At 39.4% G+C, this 23,368-nt stretch overlaps 2 protein-coding genes across 3 annotated transcripts in view; both read left to right on the top strand.

Annotated features, from left to right (window-relative positions):
- The window catches only part of rasgef1ba (RasGEF domain family, member 1Ba), a 145,324-nt gene that overhangs the window by 81,172 nt on the left and 40,784 nt on the right, over positions 1 to 23,368 (top strand). The window contains exon 1 of one of the 2 annotated variants that reach the window (XM_088076341.1): positions 17,317 to 18,036. The exons of the other annotated variant lie outside the window; for it this stretch is intronic. The gene's annotated coding sequence lies outside the window, so the exon portion shown is untranslated. Of the gene's footprint in view, positions 1 to 17,316; positions 18,037 to 23,368 lie in introns of those variants that run through there. 2 annotated transcript variants of the gene reach the window in all.
- LOC121944627 (uncharacterized) lies at positions 13,018 to 17,173 on the top strand. Its single transcript, XM_042488482.2, has 3 exons — positions 13,018 to 13,175; positions 14,426 to 15,064; positions 15,705 to 17,173. The coding sequence occupies exons 1-3, from the start codon at positions 13,127 to 13,129 to the stop codon at positions 16,220 to 16,222; spliced, it is 1,206 nt and encodes a 401-aa protein (XP_042344416.2). The 5' UTR covers positions 13,018 to 13,126; the 3' UTR covers positions 16,223 to 17,173.

The raw sequence follows: 23,368 nt of genomic DNA, 5'->3' as shown, positions 1-23,368 counted from the left end.
AACAAGAAAAGTACGAAGAAATGACCAGAAAATTATTTGTAAATAGTCAAAACTTTTTTTTGGACTAAATATCCTCCCTTGAATGATGGAGTAAAACCACGACAAAGATGGAGATAAATATCATCACAAGTTGTGTTTATCATTCAGCTTGTTAACGTTGGCTGGCTTTTCAAAGATTCGCACTTTGCAAAAGTTGAGAGCTGCTTTGACTTCCTGTTACTTGCCTTCAGTTAACTTTTGCCCTCTTTTCTTGCTCTTTGATCTGCACAGCTGTCTGCTTCTTATACGTTCAAAGCCATATGAATATCACTCCCAGTGGCCCAGATTTTACTGTTATATAAGCACATTCTTGGTTCAATTGGAGCCAGAAGCCCCTCCACGTGGTTTTGATCAGCTGTGCTCGGGGTATTAGTTGCTGATTGACAGTAGTTGGGGGGCCTGGATGTGGGAGAGGAGGCTGTACAGAGAGGTGGGGAGGAGACGGGCTCCTCTTGTGTGGTCGGGATCAGTTTACCAGAAGAAATGCGGATGCTTGTGTACACTGTGAAAACAGTCCGAGCAGTGAAACGCCTGGCATTCCTTGGCCACCAAAAGGGGGTCGCCCCGGTGACTTAGGTGGGACACATTCCTCGCAGTCCCTAAAGATACAAGAGCAGGGGGGTGTGGGTGGTGGTCTGAGGGTCTGATGCTGGAATCTGGAGCACTGAATTCAAGGAGTTTGAGGTTCCTCGAGTAGAAACTTTTGAATTTATTTTCTCAGTAAGCCCTCATTTGGTGATTTTGTAGGTCAACACATGTCTAACTGTTGAAACTGAGTCAAAAGTGGGATAGTCTTCTAGACAGGAAAAAACTGAAGCCTTTGAAACTTGACCAAATTTTAGTTCTTTCATGGGAGGAAGTTATAAGTTGCAAGTTGCGAGAAAAAATGTAAAAAATAGAAAATAACAAAAGAGATAAATTAATAATAATAATAATAATAATAATGATGATGATGATGATGATGATGATGATGATGATGATGATGATAATAATAACTTTTTTTTTTTTTTTTTAATTTTTTATTTTGCTTTTATTGCTGGGGACCCGTACTATACATTTATAACATAAAACTCTGGGGTACTTAATAAGTTAACACAATTACTTGTGTCTTAAAAGTGTTAAGTCCCACATTGAAGCTGAGAAAAGTCGACCTGCAGCTTGACAGAAACACTCGTAGCCTATTTTTCCAACTCCCATTTGATCAGCAACAAAACTAAAGCACGAAGTAACCAGAAGTACAGAAAATAAACGGAGCTGTAGCCCTTGTTGTCATTGACATCTTACAGTAAGCTTGCTGTTTTTTTGCACTACCTAAGGCAATTTAAAAAAGTGTTGTCATTGGTGTTTGTGTTTGTGTTGATTATATCTTTTTTAAAACTTTTTTATGCCTCCTTAATTTTTCTGTCATTTTTTCCCCCAGTGGTAATGAAAATGATATTTTTCTGGGTATGAGTATCAAGTTAGAAATTCCAGCATCACGATGACCTTACAGTGCACCTTTCTGCTTATAAGCATGAAAAGCCCACATCCCACGCTTCCTGTACGCCTTATTTGAGTCACAGTCATCTGCAAATACGTGTAACGCCACGGGCATTTCCACCTTGAATTCCCTCTTCCCTTTGTTTGCACGGGCAGCGTCTTCAAACAGGAACTGACGAGCTAAAAGTGGAACAAAGAGTTAAAAGCCTCCAAAAATACCTGGCAGTTTGTTGTTCCACATATTTTTGCTCTTAGATTAAACCAGTCACATTCCACTAAGATGTTTTTTTTACCAAAAAAGGTCGGTCATTCTTATGTAAGAGAACGCTGTGTGATCTTTACATAAATGGTGAATGTCGGTCAGCGCTCTCTGTCCACTGCCTGTCCTTAAGCCTGAGAGTAAGAGCTCGCCCGTTACATCACAGGGCCGGTCGGCGTGACACTGTGTCGTGGAGACGAGACCAACTAGGGGATTAAACAGCTGAATGACTGATTTGCTTGTCGTGCGTCCACACTGTCGAGCTGGTGCGGTGGTCTGCAGCTGAGAAAGCACATCAGCTGTGGGTAATGATATCTGAAGGGTCCAGAACACTGTGGCCTGCATCTCACAGTGGACCCTCAGTCATTGTCCGGAGGACGTCTTTTGTGACAATAGGCTGTCCTAGATATGTATGTCAATATCCAGATGAAAAAAAATAGAAATTGGGGTTAAAAACTGGGCTAAATTAGACTGAACAAAGCAGTGATGGACAGCACAAAGCATTTTCTCAAGACTGTAAAAGTTTTCATGTATGGCCTTTTTATACCTCTGCTCCACTCAGGGGCGTAAGTATAAAAAGTACAGGCAGTGCTGTTGCACAAATTTGTGCAGTTGGATTTGAACGTCACTGCGTCACAGCTCATAACGTATGTCAACATCAATGTTACCATGGCAGCGGCCGCAGACATCTCAGGGCCGAACGTTTTTGCAAAAATGGACTCGCAAAGCAAAAAGGAGATTGTAGTGAGATGGAGGAAAAGTGATTCCATTGCAGTTTCGCGAAGTATGGCTTTTTCGAATCCCCTGAAAAAACCACCTCATTCCAGCGTAAAAACCTTTTTTTGCCAGAAATCGGAGGTTTTTTTGGAAACTGATGTGTTTCCATTAGACATATTTTCTATTCAATTTTCAATTTGCGCAATTGTAGGGTTAATGGAAACCCATCTACTGCTTGTATTGACACCGTTGACAATGAGTTTCAAATTCAATAGAGATTTTTAGTAGGGATGCATGATATATCAGCACGTCATCAGTATCAGCTTCAAAATTAAATATCAAAATCGTGCTGATTTCTGCCAAAATCACAAACTGATTTCTTTTTAATTGACAAAGTGAACATGTACAAAACATCAGTCCTAAGTTAAAGTATTTTTCTTATTTTTCACTATTTAAGAAAATTACATACATTAACAAGCATTGCATTTTATGTCTACATCTGCCAAATTAGTGTTTATATATAAACATATCGGATATTGGCAAAATATCCAATATTGTGCATCCCTGATTTTTAGTGTTGATAGAGTCTGAGTATTGATTTTTTTTGGCAACCCCAGTGCACTGATGCCTGCGGCCTATATGCGGTTGATCTTGACATTTTAGTTCTGAAGACAGCTGTGTTCACATCGAGTTTTTCCCAAAGTTAAACGTTTGCGGCACACAGATGATCTCTAACACTTTATCTTAGATCTGTGTTGTTGAATATATCACAGTGGACGTGGTGTTTTTCTCATACGGCATCTGGTGCTCGTAGGAAGTGTTTTGAAGCGCAGATGCTTCGCCATAAGTTCGTTGCTGGTCAAAGTGGCCTCTGCAAATTGGTGGCTACTATAAAAATGCAAGCAAATTAGAGGGCGACCAGGCATGGGACCAAGAGTTCTGTAATTCATTCAGAGTGCAGCTTTGAAAACAGAGGGGCTCGAGACTCCACATCACAACAGCTCTGAAGCCCACTTTTATGGCTGATAAATGACCTGCCGTGGTTCCTCCATGTGTGCTTTGGTGACTCTGTGGTTCAGCATCCCACCCTGGTGCAGAGGCATGTGCTCCGCAGCTGTAAATCACAGCTATAGGGGAACATTTTCTGCATGGGTTGCTGTATTATCAACAGGCGATGATGAGCTTATGATTGCCGCCAAACGTCGTGAGAGTCTCTGTTTTTTTGTGAAAAATATCTGCGTATAGCCAACAACACGGACTCAGTTAAGCATAGACGGTCTCAGTTCTGTTTTATCTCTTCAGGCTTGGAAGTAGACACTGCTCGCTTGATGGACCGTCATAATGAAGGATATTCGAGTTGCAACTGAGACCTGTTGAACTGCTGCTGATTTCAGCCAGCATGACTGTCTTTGTCTATTTTCAATGGGCTTTGTATCAAAACAGTGTGTGTAGTATGTGTAAATGAACTGACATAAAGTTCCCATTTAACCAGTGCCTAGACATCTCTCCTTGCCCCTGGGCAAAACTCTACCAAATGATGTAAATTTATGCAAAAGACGTCATCCGCCGTAGTTTTGTCGGCTTTTACAGCTGTTGCTCAAACTACAGGCTGTAATTCTGCATTTTCATGTTGCCCGCAACCCATGTCGTCACCACAGACAAAAAAGAGCACAGAAGTCAGATCCGTCTCCCTCAATCTCTCAAACTCGGACCAAAATATAAATCAAGATTACGTTAACATTAGTGCCGTGTTTAGCTGTAACAGAGAGAGTCTGTGAACAGAAATTGGGCACCATACTTCCTGCACAGTGAAAACAGAGGACAAAAAAAGTTTGAACAAAATGGTCAAATTAAGCAGCGCTCATCAAATATAAACCAAGATTCTGTTACTGTTTTTCCTATTTCTCTCCTCATATTTTCAGGAACATGTTTTAGCTTACTGTTTAACTGTAATACTTGTCGGCCGGCCACCTGTTACACACGTACAAATTCACATTATGTCAGTCACCAGCTTAGAGAGAGTTTATTCGTCCGGTGCGGTGCAGTGCATTCTGGTAGTTGTAGGTTTTCTACCTCTTGAGCAGAAGCATCCTATTTCTCAGTTTTTTCTGGTCGTGTAGCACCAATGTTGAAAGTATTTGCATCTTTATACTTTGACATCATAGACATCCTAGTTTTATCAAAAGGTCTGTATCAACCATGTCATGAAAGAATCCCAGGTCCCTAAACAGTCATGAAAACTGCAGATATTGTGTGTGACTGAGACTCTTGTGGATTCAGTGAGCCAAATCGTATTCATGTGTGATAATATTTGTCCCCATCGTAGCCATTTCATAGCAGTGAGACCATTTTTATGCCTCCATGCCTGAAATTCTTTGCCCATGTATTGATCTCTCTGACGTACTTCCACTGTTTATTGCAGCATGTTTCTGTCTGTGGGTTTGTGTATGGTCTGGGTGGATTGTGAAACTGAATTGCCCCTCTGGGATACATAAAGCTGTATGAATCTGAATAGGAGTGGCTGGAGGAATAATGTTTTTGGTTTGTCGGCCCATACGTCTCTTTCTCATGAACTGGATTTCTCAAGAACATCTTGAGGGTATTTCTTCAAATTTGGCACAAACATTCACTGGGACTCCAACCATGAACTGATCAGAATTTGGTGATCAAACTTCAATCTGAGCTCACAAAACATGTTTTCCTAAAACTCAAGAATTCAAACACTAATTACGACCAAATTTCACACAAATTCAAGTCCATTCAGTTTAATTCAATTCAGTTTTATTATTTGTCCCAGAGAGCAATTTCTGTTGAAGCAAGTGTAAAAACAACAGAACACATTAAGCACACAAAATATGACACAGAAACACATCAGTTGACATTTTCTGCACACAGGATTACTTGCACCTGTGCATTGAGTATTATAGTATGATATATTATAATAATTCAGTGGGTGTTAAAAATGACAACATAATAACATAAACCATTTCCAATGTAGTATATTTTGTGTAATTGAAGAAATTATGGCGTGATGACAACTTCGGCAAAAACACTTTTCTGGCATTTACTCAACATCATAACTCAGGAACAGATAAGAAGGCGTTTTGGATACTAATTTGGTGACACTTATCTTGAAACTGCTGATTGTGTAGATCTTTTGTTGAACATGTGTATGTGAAGCATCCATGTTTTCCAACATGTGGCTTGTTTGCAGTAACATCCATAGTCTATTTGAGGTATTATTTACTGTCATGGCTATGTTTGACATCCGTGGATTTAAATTACTACTTAACTGGTTCACAGAGGCCTATAACCACGAGACAGTAATTCTGACCTTACTGTAGAAAATCACCCCTAGTGACCTCTCGCATAATCACAGCCTCATGAAACTTTAAAACCACAAACTAGAGGCCTCGAGCATTCAGGGGATGTTTGGCTTTCATAGGTATACTCACAATAAGGTTGTTTCTGAGCAATTTACAGAACAAAAGCGCTCACCTTCCTATAGAAATCTCCAATTGTCAAAAGTTCTTCATACATAATCACAGCATGGATTTTTTTATAGTGCTCCTGAATGTTCATGGTGTCTTAATGTAGTATTTTGGAGGAAATGCAACAATTTTTACCAATTGTTGATCAGTCAAAAATGCTGAAGTTTAGCACCAAATCTGCGCAAAAAATGGTATCAACCCAAGAGACATAATTAAGCATTAGCCATTATACATTACCCTTATATTATAATATTTATAATCCTTTATGCACTTTAAACTGTTCAAGTTTGAATAGGCATCTAACCAAAACACGTTTATTACATATTTATGGATTTTAGCATTTTAGGATTTTAGGATGTGTCTAGGATTTTTGGACATCTGTGAATTTCAGGATGTTTAGGATTTTAGAACATTTCAAGAATTTTAGGACATTTCTTAGAATTAAGTACACGTCTACGATTTTAAGACGTTGCTAAGATTTTAGTACATTTCTCAGATTTGATTTTTATTTGTAGGATTGTAGCATGTTTCTAGGATTGTAGGACATTTCTAAGATTTTAGGACATAAGGGTCTTAGCTAGCGCCTCTGTCGGGGAGTGCAGGGATCCTCTACAGGCACTTTTTTTGATAATCAAGCTCTGTTTTGATGCTGTTTTATGCACTCTGGTACCTTATATTTACTTAAAGTCTAAGCTGTTATACACTATAAACTTTCAAAGTTTTAATAGGCATCTAACCAAAACACATTTATTACAGATTTATGATAAGAAAAACATGACACACAGTGCTGAGCTGTATCTCAAATTAATCTTCAGGTTCTCAACTTTCAGATGATGAACACCACTTCTGTGTGGCATATACTTTTAACCTGCTACCATCCCCTAAATTATCCCTCTTTCCTCAATAAAATACAAAAAAGTAGTCTATTCAGGCCTTAGATTGCACTCAATTTTAGACATAAATGTGAGGGGCTTGATTAGTGAGTCTTGTTGTTACAGATGCTGGTGAGAATATGAAACATGATCCTTTATGTATGTTTTCATATTTATCCACCTTATGCTAGTGCCGACATTTGTGGCTCAAATGCACCACTAAAGGCACGTTGAAAGCACTCAGCAGATCCTCAGTTACGCTAGAATTTTAAAAGCAACATATAATTTCTTTCAGCAGCGGCAGTGATTGGCACATCACTGCTGCAAAACACAGAAGAAAAAATATGGTTTTATTTTCCCAAAATCACTGAACCTACAAGGCTGTGCACTAAGTGTGTTTTTCCATTTTTTGAGTTAGCGCAGGGACGGTTGACGCTCTGACTCGTGCGGATGTTAGAATTAAATAAGCTCTCACAGTTTACTGCAGTTTTGTCAGTCAGCAGGAGTGCATGCAATGGCGGCTCCAGTTGACATCACTCTGATTCTTAGGGGGCCACGAACTGGAAAAGAAATAGCCCGGATTCCACGAATTGCTGCGCTGCTCCCATGTTGAGTCTTTGTTTGTGTCTGGTGTGAAAGTTTGCGAGCCACTGATCTAAACAACACGGCTGCTGCTGGCTGTCAGGAGACATGAAAGGGCTGAAAAATGGAGCTGCGCCAGAGAGCTGCGTGCAGGCAGGCAGGGATCCTGAGCCTCCACAGTGGGACGCCTCAGTTCTCCTGCAGCCTCTAGCTGACGTAACCGCTCTCTGGTGCGCGAGCCGTCTGTACCTCACCTTACCTCGCTGTGTGCTCGCTGACCTGGTTTTCTGCACTGCAAATCACAGTGGGAGAAGATCTACAGCCTGTCTCACCTCTTCGAGGACGGGAAAGAGGACAGAATACGAGACAGTGCAGGCGCTGCACTTCTTTATTTACTGCGGCCATATATTAGAAGCCTGGCTCTTTCTTTTACTGACTCTTTTGTAAACTGTCCATCCCCTGAAGAAGAAGAGAAGTAACACTAATAATTAGACCTTCTTTTCTATCAGAGAGATCACAGGTTTGACCCCAAGTGTCCACCGGGATCGTCCTTTTCTCCTTTCCCTGCTCCCATAAGAGGTCAGCTAATGGTCTATGGCAGAAACTGGACTTGCTTTGCTTAGGGGCCACTTTTTCAGAATGACAGGAGAACAGGGGCCAGTCGCAGCAGCTCCATACATGTTTTAAGTTTTTTGGGGTGTTATAGGATTCTAGGATGATACTAGGATTTAATGACATTTCTATGATTTTCTCTGATTTAGGATATTTCAAGGACTTTAGAATATTTCTAGGATTTTAAGACATTTCTAGGACTTTAGGATGTTTCTGGGATTTTAAGACGTTTCTCAGACTTTAAAACATTAGGGACAAACTCTATTTTGCTTCCCAATCCCATCTGGCACAAATCCCAATGTGCATCACGTTATTTTTATTGTGAAATAGAAAATGGTTGGGGGCCAAAGGCATCCTATCAGGAGCCAGATTTGGCCTGTAGGCTGCAAGTTGAGTATCACTGGTCTAAATGAAAAAAATATGCAAAAATCCAAAATGTCAGGCCCACTCATGCTGTACCACATGCCCACTGTTACTGAAAGATGCATTCAGCTCTTGACCCTGACAGTCCAGGTGTGTGTTGAGATCATCTTGGAGGGATTTTCCAGCCTTTGTTTGCTTGTGTGTGCCTGTAAGTGTCCATGTGAGAGCAGAGTGTGTGATGTTCCTCAGCAGGCCAGCGGTGATCGGCCCAGAGGCATGCGTGAGTAATGAGATGAATGTCCAGTCGACTGTCTCCCCTCTTCCTCTGTAATTACCTATGCTTTGGCGGGCTCATCAGTTGTACGTTTTATGGTGTGTGTGCTTCCAAGCAGACAGTGCTGTGCATTGTGCTGTGAAGAACAGCGTTTTGCTCAGTCTGCAGTTTTGGAGCTCATAGCTCTTTCCAAGATTATAACTTCAAAGAATGTCTGACTTGTCAAGGTCTTTCGTGCAAAATGTCCCCAAAATATTGGTAGGATTAATAGGGTTGTTGATCAGAACTTGTCCAAGAAGTTTCAAAATCACATTTGCCACACTGACATTTCTCTGAGTAATACCAAGATCATCGGAAACTTTGGTGCATTCATATTCATGTTTCCTCATTTCTCCATTATTATGTGGTGGATACACTGACACTTTTTCTTTCTTTGTGTTTGAACAGTGCTGTGTTTAATGTGTGGTGAGGCTTAGGTACAAAAAAATGGTTATGGTTGGACAAAGATCATTTTTTGGCTTAAAATGTGTGTTTTTTTGTGCCACAATCCCGGTTGGAGAGCAGTAATGTCTTAAAAAAAAGGAAAAAAATGCTTTGCGGGGCCACCATCTCAGATCGCTGAGTAATGGATTGCAAAGCTTTGTTTGAGCTGCAGTTTTTAACAACATTGTCATTGTTCTTCATTGTAAATTATTTTAGAAGAATCGTGATGCAGCTATAGAAAAGCAGACTGAAAAGTTTTATAGCTGTGTTCAGTCATTTAGGATATATGATTTAAGGACATTTCTTCATTTTTAGGATGTTTCTGGGATTTTAGGAAATGGCTAAGATTTTCTCTGATTTTAGGACATGTCTGGGATTTTAGGACATTCCTAGGATTTTAGGACGGTATCTTGGGATATTTCTAGGATTTTAGGATATTTCTGGGAGTTTAGGATGTTTTTACGCTTAAAACATTTCAAAGATTTTAGGAAAATTCTTGGATTTTCTCAGATTTTGGGGCATGCAGAGATAGAAAAGCAGACTGGAAGGTTTCATAGCCGTTTTCAGTCATTTAGCAGGAAAAAAAAGTTCAGTTTGTCTTTGTTGGTTGCCTTTTTTGCTGTCTGTCTCTCTCTTTTTGTGGGCTACAACAGTTAGGAATCTGGTTGTATGTTTGGTTATTTAAATGTCAATAACACTGAAAGAAATTCTTTTCACAAGTCCAAATATCGATACCAGTGACAAATGGTGCAACATCCAGTATTACAGACTTCACCCTGGTAGTTTCTGGGCCATTAGAAAGCCCCACCTCAGCAACACGGACTTACAGGGAAACTTTGCACCCAAAACCAAAACTAAAACTTAGTTCCTGTGGTTAAAACTGGACGGTGGAGTCCGTCTTTCAGCATAACAAGAGGACTTTCTCATGTGTAACTGTATTCCCCTTTATCTTCTTGCACCAATTTACTGTACAGTCCGCTTAAAATTCCCCATTGCCTTTTCTTTGCAACTTGTTTGTAATTTCCTCATTGTGAGATCATTCAGGAACATTGACCTGACGGGGCAGTGAAGATTTGGTTTGGTTTGGTCAGAGTTTCTCCTCTCTTCTTAGTTTCTGGTGCTGTGTTGAGTTCTTCTGTTATCCGACTTTGTGCTCATTTGCTGTGGTCTTTGTGCTGTGTTTAAGTGCAACTTTGTGAGAGACAAAGCAACATGAAGCAACAGTTGGCCTTTGTCAGATTGTTTGATTTTATCTAATTCAGCAAAAAATATTGGTAATTCAGTAAAAAAAAGAATAGTCTGAAATCACCTTAAAACGAATTGTTGCACATGGCATGCAGTGCAACACAATTAAGAACATGTCGACAGGAGAAAATGGGCTCTAACTGTAAACGACACCGACATCTCTTTCAAGATTACTGTTAAACTCATTCAAAGTCACTCTGTAACAGAACAAAGGCTAAAAGCTCAAAATGCAAATGTCGCTGCAGGAAAGCAGACTGAATCTGCATCAGCAGCACTTTAGGACTCCCCCCCTCTAATCACCGTGTTTGTCTGGATGAAAGAGTGAGGAGGTGAACCAGTGAAAGAGAGGGAGGGACACCAGAGCTGTTTAATGCTCTCAGCAGACATCCAGAGAATGCACAAGACGAGCCATTAGCACCTCACAGCCTCTTAAGGAGCCGTTTCCTCGCAATTGTTCCCTTATTATACAAAGTAGAGATGAATTTGCAGCCTCTGGGGACACTTCTTAGGCCACGTTTAGACGAAGACGGCCCTATTAAAAGCAGAAAAATCATTCCTTTGCATTTTAAAAAAATACACCTTCATATGATAACATTGTGAAAATGATCCTTGTGTACACGGATCCGCAAAAATAACTGAAAACGCTGTAGTATGCACGCAGGCTAGTCACTGGCGGTGTAACTTTGTAATAACGCGCGATAGAAGAACACCACGCACATGCATATAAAGGTGTGTCACAAACAAAGTACTTCGCCTCAGGACACCGGTGTTCGAAACTGTGTGAACTTTAAGTCATCTTAAGGCACATTCTCACCATTTCTTTTCTTAAATCTAACCTCACTGACTTTATATTAAGTATGTAACGTCATTTATGGGGCTCTGTTTTGTAACCAACAGTTGTATGAGGATACGTTTGGTCTCAACAGGATCTTAACAAGAATTTAGACTAAAAATTTGCACTGTGTGAAAAATACAAGAGGCCACTTCACAACAGTTTAGTCTACTGTGTGACTGCAGCATATACAGTGGAATTACATTGTTGAAGTTAAAAAGAGATGTGTTTGTATGTATTTGATCGCCCTGTGCTTTGTGATGAGTGCTGGATAACGAGGACTGTGTTGTGCTAAAGGTTGAGGCAGGTTAAACTTTGGCTGCTTTATAACACTGCATTCACTTTGCCTGAGGCCTGGGCACCCCGCTGAGTCTGTCTCTTTGAAATGAATGAGGTAGCTGCGTTTATTCAGGCATCGCTCTTGTCTGTGTGAGACTAGAATACCGTATATTACATATACCTTAACCCCCACTCCCAAAACCCAGCCCCCCACTGCTGTGTATCTGTATTTCTTTAATATCAGACATCCTATAGTGTAACTACAATTTTCTTCTTGCATCAAGGCCCATTATAAATCTAGAGATACTGCATATATTATGTTGATTCTCAGCACATTATCAACATCTGATCATAAACCGTTGGAGTAATAACTGATTGCATATGCAGGAAGCGTCTTGCATAAAACCACCACACCACACTTTGTCAAGAGTTCCACATTATTCTTACAATAACTCCCCGGGCGCTGCTTAAATAAATATTGTATAACATACAGCACCATATGAATATAGTGCACATGAAAAAGAAATTAATGTGTGATGTTAAACTCATAGTATCCTCAGTTGTAATAATATAAAAATGTAATAATCCCATAGGAGATATAAATAATTGTTGGATCTGTAATGTTAAAATATAGAGCAAATGGGAACATTGCAAAGTAGGGATGTATATAACTTAAGAATCTGTAACACATTTTCAGTATAATATGTAAATGAGTATTATGGAGAAAATACAGCTTTACCTACAGCATTAATTCAGTGTGATCAATAACAGCAGCAGTAAGAGAGACAAAAAAGTGCAGAATACAATATTGTTAATGTTGTCTTATTTTTGATACTTCTTTTTTTGTATGTATTTATTTTTATTGACAAATGAACTTCTACAAAACATCAGGTAAATGATAACAGCACATGTCAGAAAGAGAGTATGAACAGTATAAATGGTAAAAACTTAAAATATTTAATCAAAAATATTAAATATTAAGAATGAATGAATAGATAAGTAAATACAAGCATACAAATAAAAATGGATGAGTCATAGGATTCAGAAGGGAAATGGCATAATTTTCAAAAAGCTTTTTTAATAAACTGAGTGATCTGAGAAGAGCCTTCTAGGGGGAAGGATTTTTAAAAAAATTGATGTGACTTAAAGAAGTTTTGTTTTTGAATACAAACTTAGCATTTAAAATAACAACATTCTTAGAAATTCAAGAGCTATTTTCTGGATAGCCATCATAACAAATCATATCCTTATGGTTAATGGAGTAAACTGAATAATAGGTTAAAAAAGTAAGATTTCAGATCTGTCCAAAAGATTTTAGATATTTTACATGGAAATACCATGACAAATTGTGTCTACAAAAATAAATGATAATAAATAATAATTTATATTGTGTTTACAAAAAGAGCAGAAAGTATCAGTGTCTGTAAACTTAGCAATAAGACAATTAGCAGGGCATTGTTTACATGTATTTTATTTAGTAACGCAGCTTTAAAAAACGTCACGCTACGTCACGCGCTGGCCTGGACGTCACCCGGAAGAGAGAAGCGTCTGTGTGTGTGAGAGAGAGAGGATTGTTTACATTTTCTGCAGCCCGTTAAAATGAATCCTCCGATGATCAACTCGACCAGCTCCGTGTCAACTACCAAAAGTAAGAATCATTTTATCATTCGACATCTTTTGTTTGTGGTTAACACGCAGAAAAGAGTCAAAATTACGTAAACAGTCGTGTAGCTGTGTTAGCCGCTAACTGTTAGCCGCTAACATTAACTGTGTGTGTTTCAGAGAGCAAAAATATCTTTCCAGTTTGTTTTCACCCAGTTGAACTATCTGTTGCTAATTATTTTACTCGTAAAGTGACACTCTGAGCCTTTTGAATTACGGTCAGTGTTATCAGACTCGTAGCACTGTGTGTATTTGAATTAGCCTGCTTGCTAAACTGTAACTTCTCCCTGACAGTTAGCTGACTTTTAGCATCTAGTGTCAGCTAACAGCCTACCATGTAGCTAATTAATGAGAGTTTATGATAAAGGCTAATAATGATGGACATTAGTTTTAATTTCTGTACTTGAAATCTGCCAAGTTTAGGTAGGTTTAGATCCTTACTTTTGCAATACCTGCACACTGTGCAAATTAAATACCTTATTTATCCTTTATTTTACACCTCAGTATCAACCTCGCTCAACACTCAAAGTGCTCATTAGAAGAATCAAGATTGAAGCCAAGCAAAACAATTATTTCTCTCAATACCTTAACTCATATTTGAAGATGTAGAGAATGTAAAAGGATGTCTAATGCCTGTTGTGTATAGCAGGTATCCAGCTGTGAATGCACTCTCTCATACAGTTCACATGGTTTATTAGGTTCATCGAGTTAAACTAAGGCAGATTTTAAAGAGGCGTTGTTATATGTTATATGTGATCAGTACATTTACATGATGTTAGAAAAAAGTGGAATAACTATGTTAGTACGACAAAAAGTGGACTACTAAAACACTTAAGATGTTAGTTTGACTGATTTGGTACAAAAGTGAGTGTAGTTTTCTACCAGTGAAAAAATTGCATCTGCACACCAACTCCACATTTTGTTAAATGGACCACAGTTTGATCGTAATTGGAATAAATTGGACTGGATTCAATTTGTGGTTTGGAGTCAGTGTGTGGGCATTACTTTTTTAGTGAAGTTGTTTTCCAGCCTTACACCTCCATGTACATGTTCAGTTAATTACACTCTCTCTTGTACAAAACCTCAGGTTTTTCCCGGGATGCAGTCTTTTGCAAAAAAAACAATCAAGGGTCAGCGTTCTAGCTCATGTCTGTTTAATGATGCATGTTTCGACAGTGCTTGTAACCCCAGCTGTGAAGGTGTTCACTGTATCCAGTCGTGTTTCTGCACGTACAGGAAAACGAGAAGCTGAGCGCTCGGTTAACTGGACCGTGGAGGAAACTCAGGTGCTGCTGTGCGCCTGGAGCGATGAGCGCATCCAGAAGAGTTTGGCAGAAAACCTTCGCAACAGGCATGTCTTTAAACTCCTCTCGGCCCGCATGAGTGAGATGGGTTTCTCTCGAAGTCCACACCAATGTCGGCTCCGGGTCAAAACCCTTAAGGCGAACTATGTGAGAGCCAAACTACAGAGGAGCGTCGACAGCTCGCAGCCTTGCACTTTTAAATATTTTGCAGAGATGGATGCTGTGCTGGGCCGCAGGTCAGCGGGAGTGGAGGGAGGGCATTATTTTGTTTCTCCAGAACGGATGTCGGAGCATCACCTTGAGTCCACTGACAGGACAGGAAGTAACCCTGTAGATTTAAATTCTAATACAGAGATCAGTGGACACCATTTGGGTTCTTTGGGGAGGACAGGGAGACAACGTGTGAGCTCTTTAGAGGAGAGAGGAGGCCGTCAGTCCTGGCAGCTCGACTCTGAAGTCAAGTTGGAGGATGAAGAAGATTCAACAGATGAGTTTGAGTTTAGCAATACAGGATTCCATCAACGACACCATGAAGTTTATCTGGAGTCATCCATCCATCGCGAAATGAGTGGTATGTACTGTGATTATAATAACATGTAATAATAATTATAACAATAACCCACCAAGTGCTAAATGTTGATTTAAAAGAAAAGCTGATAGAACTGCCACATAGCTGGGAATTTTGAGTTTCTTATGGTCTTATAATTGTTTTGTTTGCTGTTACTTATGATAAATTACAAACTTCACCAGCACACCATTTATTAGTACATGTGTATGTTAACCCTTTGAAACCTGGATGGAAATCAGTTTTTCTTTTGCTGCATTCAGACGCCTTCAAGTATTTAAACCTTTAAAACCTGAGCAAAAAAAGGTCTAGTACTCTTCAAATCATGGGAAAAGGCAGTCATCAAAATGCAAGAAATTGATTAAAGGTGACAAGAAAACAACCTGATGGTTAATGTTAAAAAAGGAGACAGAGAGAGACAGAGAAAAGAAAGTATTAGAAAATGATTTTTCTAAAAATAGGGTACAATGTCCTTAAATTATATTTATGATTTTTAGAATTCTGTATTCAAAATATTTTACAGAATATCTATCTATCTATGCTATATTATACTATATTATAGAAGATATCTATATACTAACCATTTCAAAGATATTTCAACATCAGCACTAATCTCATACCTGTGCTGTTTTATATCTTGTCACAGGTACAATAGTGGAGAACAGCATGAGCTCTCCTTCCCCACATGTAGTACCTCCACCACCGCCTCCTCCTGCAGCTGCTCCTCCCTCTCCTCCTCCTCCCCCTCTCACCCAGTCTGCCGCCTTTCCTCTCCCTGCACCACCAGATCCAAGCCCCAACACCCTGCCCGCCTCTGGCCACCATCACCCCGAGTCCTCCTGCTTCAAGCACCTGTCAGAGTGCTTCCAGCGGCTGGTGTCGGAGACGCGGGGCCTGCTGGTGCAGCTGGAGAGCCAGCGGCAGGAGCAGGCTCGCTGGCATCAGGAGCTCCTGGCTCAGTGGCTGCAGAGGGAAGAGCGCCGGCAGAGGGAGACGGCCGAGAGGGAGGAGAGGAGGGAGAAAGCTCGCATGGAGCATGAAATCAGAGTCCTGGAGCTCCTCACCAGTTTAGCCAGAGAGCACAGGTGTAAATGTGGAGGCAGCCAAAATACAGCGGAGGCTCCAACTGGTCCAAATCTCACCGTGAACAAAGACAGAAGTTAACACTAAGGATTTTTTACAGTGGACTGATGTTCAAGCTCAGGTGGAACCAAAACACAGCACTGATGACAGACAGCCATATTCAGGGCCTCAACCCTGAGTGAGATGGAGTGAAATCTCAATTGCACCAAATTCAGGAAAAGACCCTCCAATACCAATCAGCTGTGAGTATGAGGAGATGATTATTGACTAACAGCAACTGGTTAGTTGTACTCTGAAATCTTAAAGGGCGGCTCCAGCTACATTCTTCTCCATGTTTTTTCACACGTAAAATCCCAATCAGCCACAAACAATAAGCAGCAAGGTTACAGCGCTGATACCCTCCCATCCCCCAAAGCACACACGTGCCGTTGGCAGCACATTTTTAGATCCATAGTCAGTTAGTACGTTTACAAAAGTCAAATTATTGTGTTAGTCCGACTAAAACTGGACTTTTAAAATACATGTAAACATGTAAGTCCGACTAAAATCAGTTTAAACTGAATTTCTCGAAGTCGGACACACCCAGATAATTCGATTGGAAGTCGATTTCCTCCGTCGTGTAAAAACTTCAGCCGGACTTTAACTGAATTCGGGGTTCTGAGCGTGCTCCTTGTCGTCATGTATAGACCTACATCAAGTCATATAGGAAAAAGTTCTTTGTAGGATTTGGGAAAACAGCATTATGACATCCAAAACATACAGCGACAGACCAGAATTTGAATTTTTGGATTAATGGGTACCACTGCTGAAAAGCCACAGAGTGATATAAAAACCTCAAAAAAAATAATGGAGCCGCCTTTTAAAGGAAGAAACTACATTTGAAGAGTGAAGGAAAATTTGTTCTTCTCTCTTTTAACTCTCACAGTATCTTTGAGAGGATTTCTTTGGTGTAATTTGATTGCATTAAATGTAATCTACCTGTTTCATGCAACTTTATTAAATTCAAAATTAAAAAACAGAAGTTTTCAACTGTTTCTGTTCCCTGCTGAAATCTGTTTTTGGTACTAATGAAGAAGTCTTAATCTGTACTCAAAGTTGGCGATATTGACACTTTATTATTAAAGCCTCAACAGCTTAAGTGACGACTTCAACACTTCTGTTAGAGGGTCGCTGCTGCCGAGCAAACGTGCGCGAGAAACCATGTGATGGTAAACGATGGTGTCCTCGCTAAACATTTGACAGCTGCCGTCTTTGCTCTTTGTTGTCATAATAACCTGAGAGTATTTATTGCAGTTTACTCCCAGAAAAATAGTCTGCATCATCACATACCTTCTGTATATGGAGATGCAGACTAACAGTTGTGGCTTTTGGTGGTAATTATTCACATAATTAATAATTTATAATTATAATTATTGTCAAAATTTAGGTGATTTAACTGATTTCATACTGTATGTTTCTAACACCTTTTCTAAACAAATTCAAACTCCAACAAGATCTTAACTCAAAGCTGAAAGGGTTCACCCCAAAATCAAAAACATGTATTTTTCCTCTCACCTCGGGTGCTATTTATCAGTGTAGATTGTTTTGGTGTGATAGAGATGTCTGCCTTTTCTCTACTTTAATGGAGTGAGATGGTTAATGTTTAATGGATCTAATATTTCCTACATGAAACTGCTGTGGAGGTCTGTGGAATATCTTGAGTAACGAGATCATTATTTCTGGAAAAGAGACATTGCTGTTGAGTTTTAATTTTTTTTTTGTTTTGTTTTTTTCTTTTTGGTGCTTTGAGCATCACAAGCTGAGTGCCATCTAGTTCCATTATATTGAAGAGAAGACACAGACATCTCTACAGCCGATATCTCCAGCACTCTGCAACTCACAAAACAGCACTGAAGGTGAGAGGAAAAATGTGTTTTTGAATTGGGGGTGAACTGTCGCTTTAAGATAAAAAAATGACTTCGCTTTACATAAAGCTGTCGATAAACGTCAGTGCATTAGATCTGTAGATGTACTCCTGTTTCACAAGGAGGACATACTGACGCATGAGACATAACCGTAGCATGGAGAGCTCATCTGTCACAGTTCTGACATGATGGAGTTACATAAATTGTGAATATAATGAGCTGAAAAATTATTCAGTGCTTTGTGGTCAGAGCAGATGTGATGAGAAAATCTGCCCTTCAACCACAAAGTCCTAAGTTTATTCCCGTCAGTGTAAAACAAAAGTGTTTATCATGACTCAGGATGTCAGTGTCCAAGTGTCCATGCACAGGACACTGAACCGTGACCTGACTGCTACAAAGGTGGCACAAATGGGAAACATCCCGTGCTAAATTCCTGATGCCTATCTTCACTGCTCGGTGTTGAAGCTATATGGGGAATGTCGCACAAACATAAAGTACGTGTTTATTTACTCCCCTGCAGGAACATTTCAAATCCAGCACATCACCCTGGATGTCATGCTTGCATAAGAGACCTTTTGCACAGTTGTGGCACTCCAGCCAGACTCTTTCCCCACAAGAGTAAACATCTGATGTCTTCGGTCACACAGCGTGTTAATGAAGCAGAGGACACATTGTACTTTTCTTACAGTACCATGACTGGTCTGATTTGTGGTACATTTTTCTGTTAAAGCTCTAACCTAATATTACTCAACTTATGGCCAAATCTGGCCCCCGATACCTTGCCCAGTGGCCCCCCAACTGTTTTCTAATTCACAACAAAAATAAAGTAATTCACACTGGGATTTGTTATTTTACTATTAGTATACGTAAGGTGCCAGAGTGCATAAAACAGCATCAGAATAGAGCTTGTTCATCAAAAAAAGGCCCAATGCCAGTCCTAGTTAAGCTCTTAATGCCCTAAAATCCTAGAAAAGTCCTGAAATCTTAGAAATATCATAACATCCTAGAAACATCCTGAAACCCTAAAAATGCCCCAAATTCCTAGAAACGTCTTAAAATCCGAAAAATGTCAAAAAAAAAAAAAAAATCTAAAAATGTCCTAAAATCAGAGAAAGGTCCTAAAATCCTAGAAATGCTCGAAAATCCAAAAAACATCCGAAAATCCCAGAAATGTCCAAAAATCCAAGAAATGTCCTAAAATCACAGCATTTCCCTAAAATCCTAGAAACATCCTAAAATCCCTGAAATGCCCAAAAATCAGAGAAATGTCCGAAATGTCCATGTCCTTGTAGAATTGTGCTAAATTCCTAGAAATGTGTTAAAATCACAGCAACGTCCTTAAATCCTACAATTGTCCTAAAATCCTAGAACCGTGTATGGGGCTGCTGCGACTGGCCCCTGGCCTCCCGTCTTTTTGCAACAGTGGCCCCCAAAGCAAATCAAGTTGACTATCTCTGCTCTAACCCAAAGTGCCCTTTTCTGTGATGGCAGTTTCTCTTGGTGCGACGCCCCGCTTCACTCTCACCCCCACAGGACTCGTGTTTATTAAAGCTCCGGGCTGTAGCTGCTCTGCGCTGATTGTTACCTGAATAGACAAACTGGAAATCTTTCACTCTGCCATTCAACACAGCCTGCCCTGAAGCTACAGAGTGTGAACCAGTTAGATTGGAAAAGCCCCACTTCCTTTTAGCTTTAGAAATGCTGAAACCAGATCGTAATCAACACTGGTCAGGCTGGTATTCTGTTATACAGACGGGTTTGAAAGCAGTCACAGGAATACTCACAGATACGTCTTTCTTAGTGTTAACAAACTGACTGAACTGATCCCATAACAAGTGTTTGTGTACGTAAAGCCTGGTACATCTTTCTCCTCTTACAATTCAGCTTAAATGTTGCCCAAATATTATAAAAACACAACAACAAGCTGCACTACACCATCAAATATGACTCAGTTCTCTACTAGAAATCGTCCCCAACATCTCTAATATTTCCTCCTGTCTGAGTTTGATTGTTAAAATCTGCAGCGACCAGCTGTTTTAGGAAATCACTGAGCTTTTTCTACAAAAAAAAACCCTACATATTTTGGAGCTGTTTTAAAAGGTTACATTTTCAATATAAACTTATGGCTTTTCGTGAAAAGCACTCCAAAAGTAACCCTTCCTAAAAGATATGAAAGCACTTTCCATAATTGATTATTGGTAAAATTAACTCAAGATTCAAGAAGTTTATTTGCCATTTGTACATGCACAGACAGGCAGTACAGGTAGAAATGATTTTTTTTTGTGCAAGCTCAGAGCGGTGAAAAGACAAGAGATACAATTTTTTTTTTAAAACTAAGGAATTTTTTAAAGAAATCTATATGATGTATACACAATAAACATTGTAAAGTACAATTTCAACACACAGTATAAAATATAATTGCTTACATCCCAAAGCATTGCACATATTGCAGTTCTTATTGCACTCTGTCCTGACATGATAAATAATTAGCAGTAATTGGGATTTATATAGATGAGGTAAACATGTCACCTCCCCAACTGATTAGTCAATTAATTATTATTTCACACAATACCATTTGTTTTTTCCTCAAAGCTCACAGAAATATATTGAATATAATTTGACAACATTGCATGGCCTATCGATTAACTAATTAAATTTCACTTATTCGATTAAATCCTTAATGACTGATTAATCGATCATCCGCACTAAAAGACCCAAACTGAAAGATATTTGGTTTAATTCCTCGTTAACATTTTCCAAATACACACAATTGTACTTTTTCTTGATCAGCTCTAATCAGAAATTTGATGATTTTGGGTTTTTTTTATTGTAAAAAACAGTTGAACGTACATAATTGTCACATGATTTAAAAAACGCTCTGCTTCAGGCTTGTCTGTTGTTTGTGGTGTCTGCTGGCGTATATTGTGTGTTTGTTTCCAACATAAAGACTGAAATCCTGATCTTTGTGGTCAAACTCGTTGCAGTCATTTAAGCGAGAGAAAAGCCGGATTAGTGCATATACGTAAGTCTGCGCTAATGCCGCATTACGTAATACCTCTGGATGTTGATGAGATTTGGGATGATTTGCAGTTATTTTACCGTGGCTTATTACTCTGCTCGGAAACGTGGAGAAAGTCATCCGAGCGTAGACGACGTTAGAAGTCACATTTCTTTTACTGTTGGGAGCTGCGGTGAAGTTTGGCTCAAAGAAGAGGAAAACATGCTGCGGTCTTGTTCTGTTCTCTGTTAGTCAGGGAAGTTGTAAACAAAGGTTTTGTGTTAGTTGAAGACATATTTTCTGCAGATATAAAAGAGCAATTTACAGTAACTCCAAATTTCCCCTCGTTACTGTCGTCATTTTTTATCAGATTTTATCTTTGATTGGCCTTCCTCGTTAAATAAAAGCTAAATAAAGTAAAGCGGCTAAACTAATAAGCACACGATGACCCTCTTTTACTCAGCAGAAAGAAGACTGACATGGACAGATTTTTTTGTCTAACAGAGAACACTGCAACAAAGGACTTTGTACAGTTTCATAGTTGACATTTAAATTTTGGTTTGCATATTTATTTATTTTTTCAAGAAATCCAATGATTTAACATTTTTCATTCCCCTACAAAAGGCAGCTTCCTTTTCATGCGTCGCCTGCTCAGAAACACTTGTCACCTTGAATTATTTGGACAAATGATGAACATCACTGTTGGTTTGAGGAATTAAATGAAATGTTTTGTTGTGCCGGGGACAAAGAAACTTGACTCTTAAGGTTTTATTTTATTCGACCGTTATTTTCGCTGATTGAATCTGTACAATTATAATTTGTTTCATTCTGCGGTCATGAAGCTACATGACCTGATCTTTGACTGAGGCGTGTAGACATACAAAAGACAGAAAGAGTGGGGGGAGGGATGGAGATGAAAAAGGCAGAAAGGAGGAGGTAAAGGGGGCAAAAGAGGGAGGTGGAAATTAAAAAATATAAATGGTTGAGTGTGAAATTGTAGCTGTGTTAGCCTGGAGCCAGTCTTTCTCTGTAGCTCCTCAGAAAGTCACAACTGATATATACAATAATTTGAACTATACAGGAGAGGAATGAAGGTATTGTTGTTGTTATTTTCATATGTTTTGACTGGATTTGAGTTTTTAGGCATCGTAGCAGCTCCAGGAATGTCTTTGTTCCAGACTGAAGCTGAAAATAGATCTCGGCACTAACAATCATGGTCCCCAGCAGCCTAAACGCCAGAATATATGTTGGCTTTGCACATTTTTGCAAACCACAGATTCGTTATGTTTTTCAACAATATTGTGGTTGATGTTGAGGCACAAAGGAAAAGATTAGGTTTTGGCTTAAAATACCAAGTTTTCAAGGCAAAATCTCCACTGGAAGTGTGGCGTTGTCAACACTTTTCGTGGTGCTTTACCGGCAGGAGTTGCAGCGTCTCTGAAAAACGACAGCTTTTTTGTGGGTCTTCCCTGACTGTCCAACTGACGCCAAACAGCCCCAAATTATTCTCACTTCGAGCGGTTATTGTCACTAGATCAGGGATACTCAACTTGTTTTGCTTCGGGGCCACTTTTGCAAAATGACAGGAGGCCAGGGGCCAGTCGCAGCAACATAATTGTTTCTAGGATTTTAGGAGACTTTGTGGGAAATTTAGGACGTTTTTAGAATTTTAAGACGGTTCTGATGATTTAAGGAATCTTTAGGATTTCAGGACATTTCTAGGATTCAAGAATGTTTCCTGATTTTAGGACCTTTCTTGGATTTTTGGACATCAGGGGCTTAGCTAACCTCTGTCGGGGGGTGTGGTGGATCCTCCACTGACACTTTTTTAAAAATAAGGTCTATTTTGACGCTTTTTTATGCACACTGGCATTTTATTTATACTAAAAGTGCAAAACAATCCCCAGTGTGAATAAATATATTTTTGGGTTAATTAGAAAATGGTTGAGGGGGTGTCACCCGGCACTCGGTCAGGGGCCACGTTTGGCCAGCAGGCCATAAGTTGAGTATCACTGTGTTAGAGCTTTAACAGAAAAATATATCACAAATCAGACCAGTGTCCTCAGATTCATTAACATGCTACATTGACATTTAAAAAAGTACAAAATGGAGCTTGTTTATCAAAACAAGTTTGACAGGGAGGTCAGTTCCAGGCCCTAAATGTCCTCAAACCTTTAAAAAGTAGCTCATTTAGCTTTGGATAAAAGCATGAGACTGCTCAACATACAGTCCTAAACAATTACCCATATTTCCAACCATCATCTCTTCCTGCTACTTTTCTTCTATTTCTGTAGAAATCCAACTAAATTAAGAATTGAAACACAG

This window comes from Plectropomus leopardus, chromosome 4 (assembly GCF_026936395.1).
Source record: "Plectropomus leopardus strain MGB_pleo_1.0 chromosome 4, ASM2693639v1, whole genome shotgun sequence".
Taxonomy (NCBI): Eukaryota; Metazoa; Chordata; class Actinopteri; order Perciformes; family Serranidae; genus Plectropomus; species Plectropomus leopardus.
The sequence above is the reverse complement of the archived record's forward strand: the minus strand, read 5'-3'. Positions and strand labels throughout refer to the sequence as shown.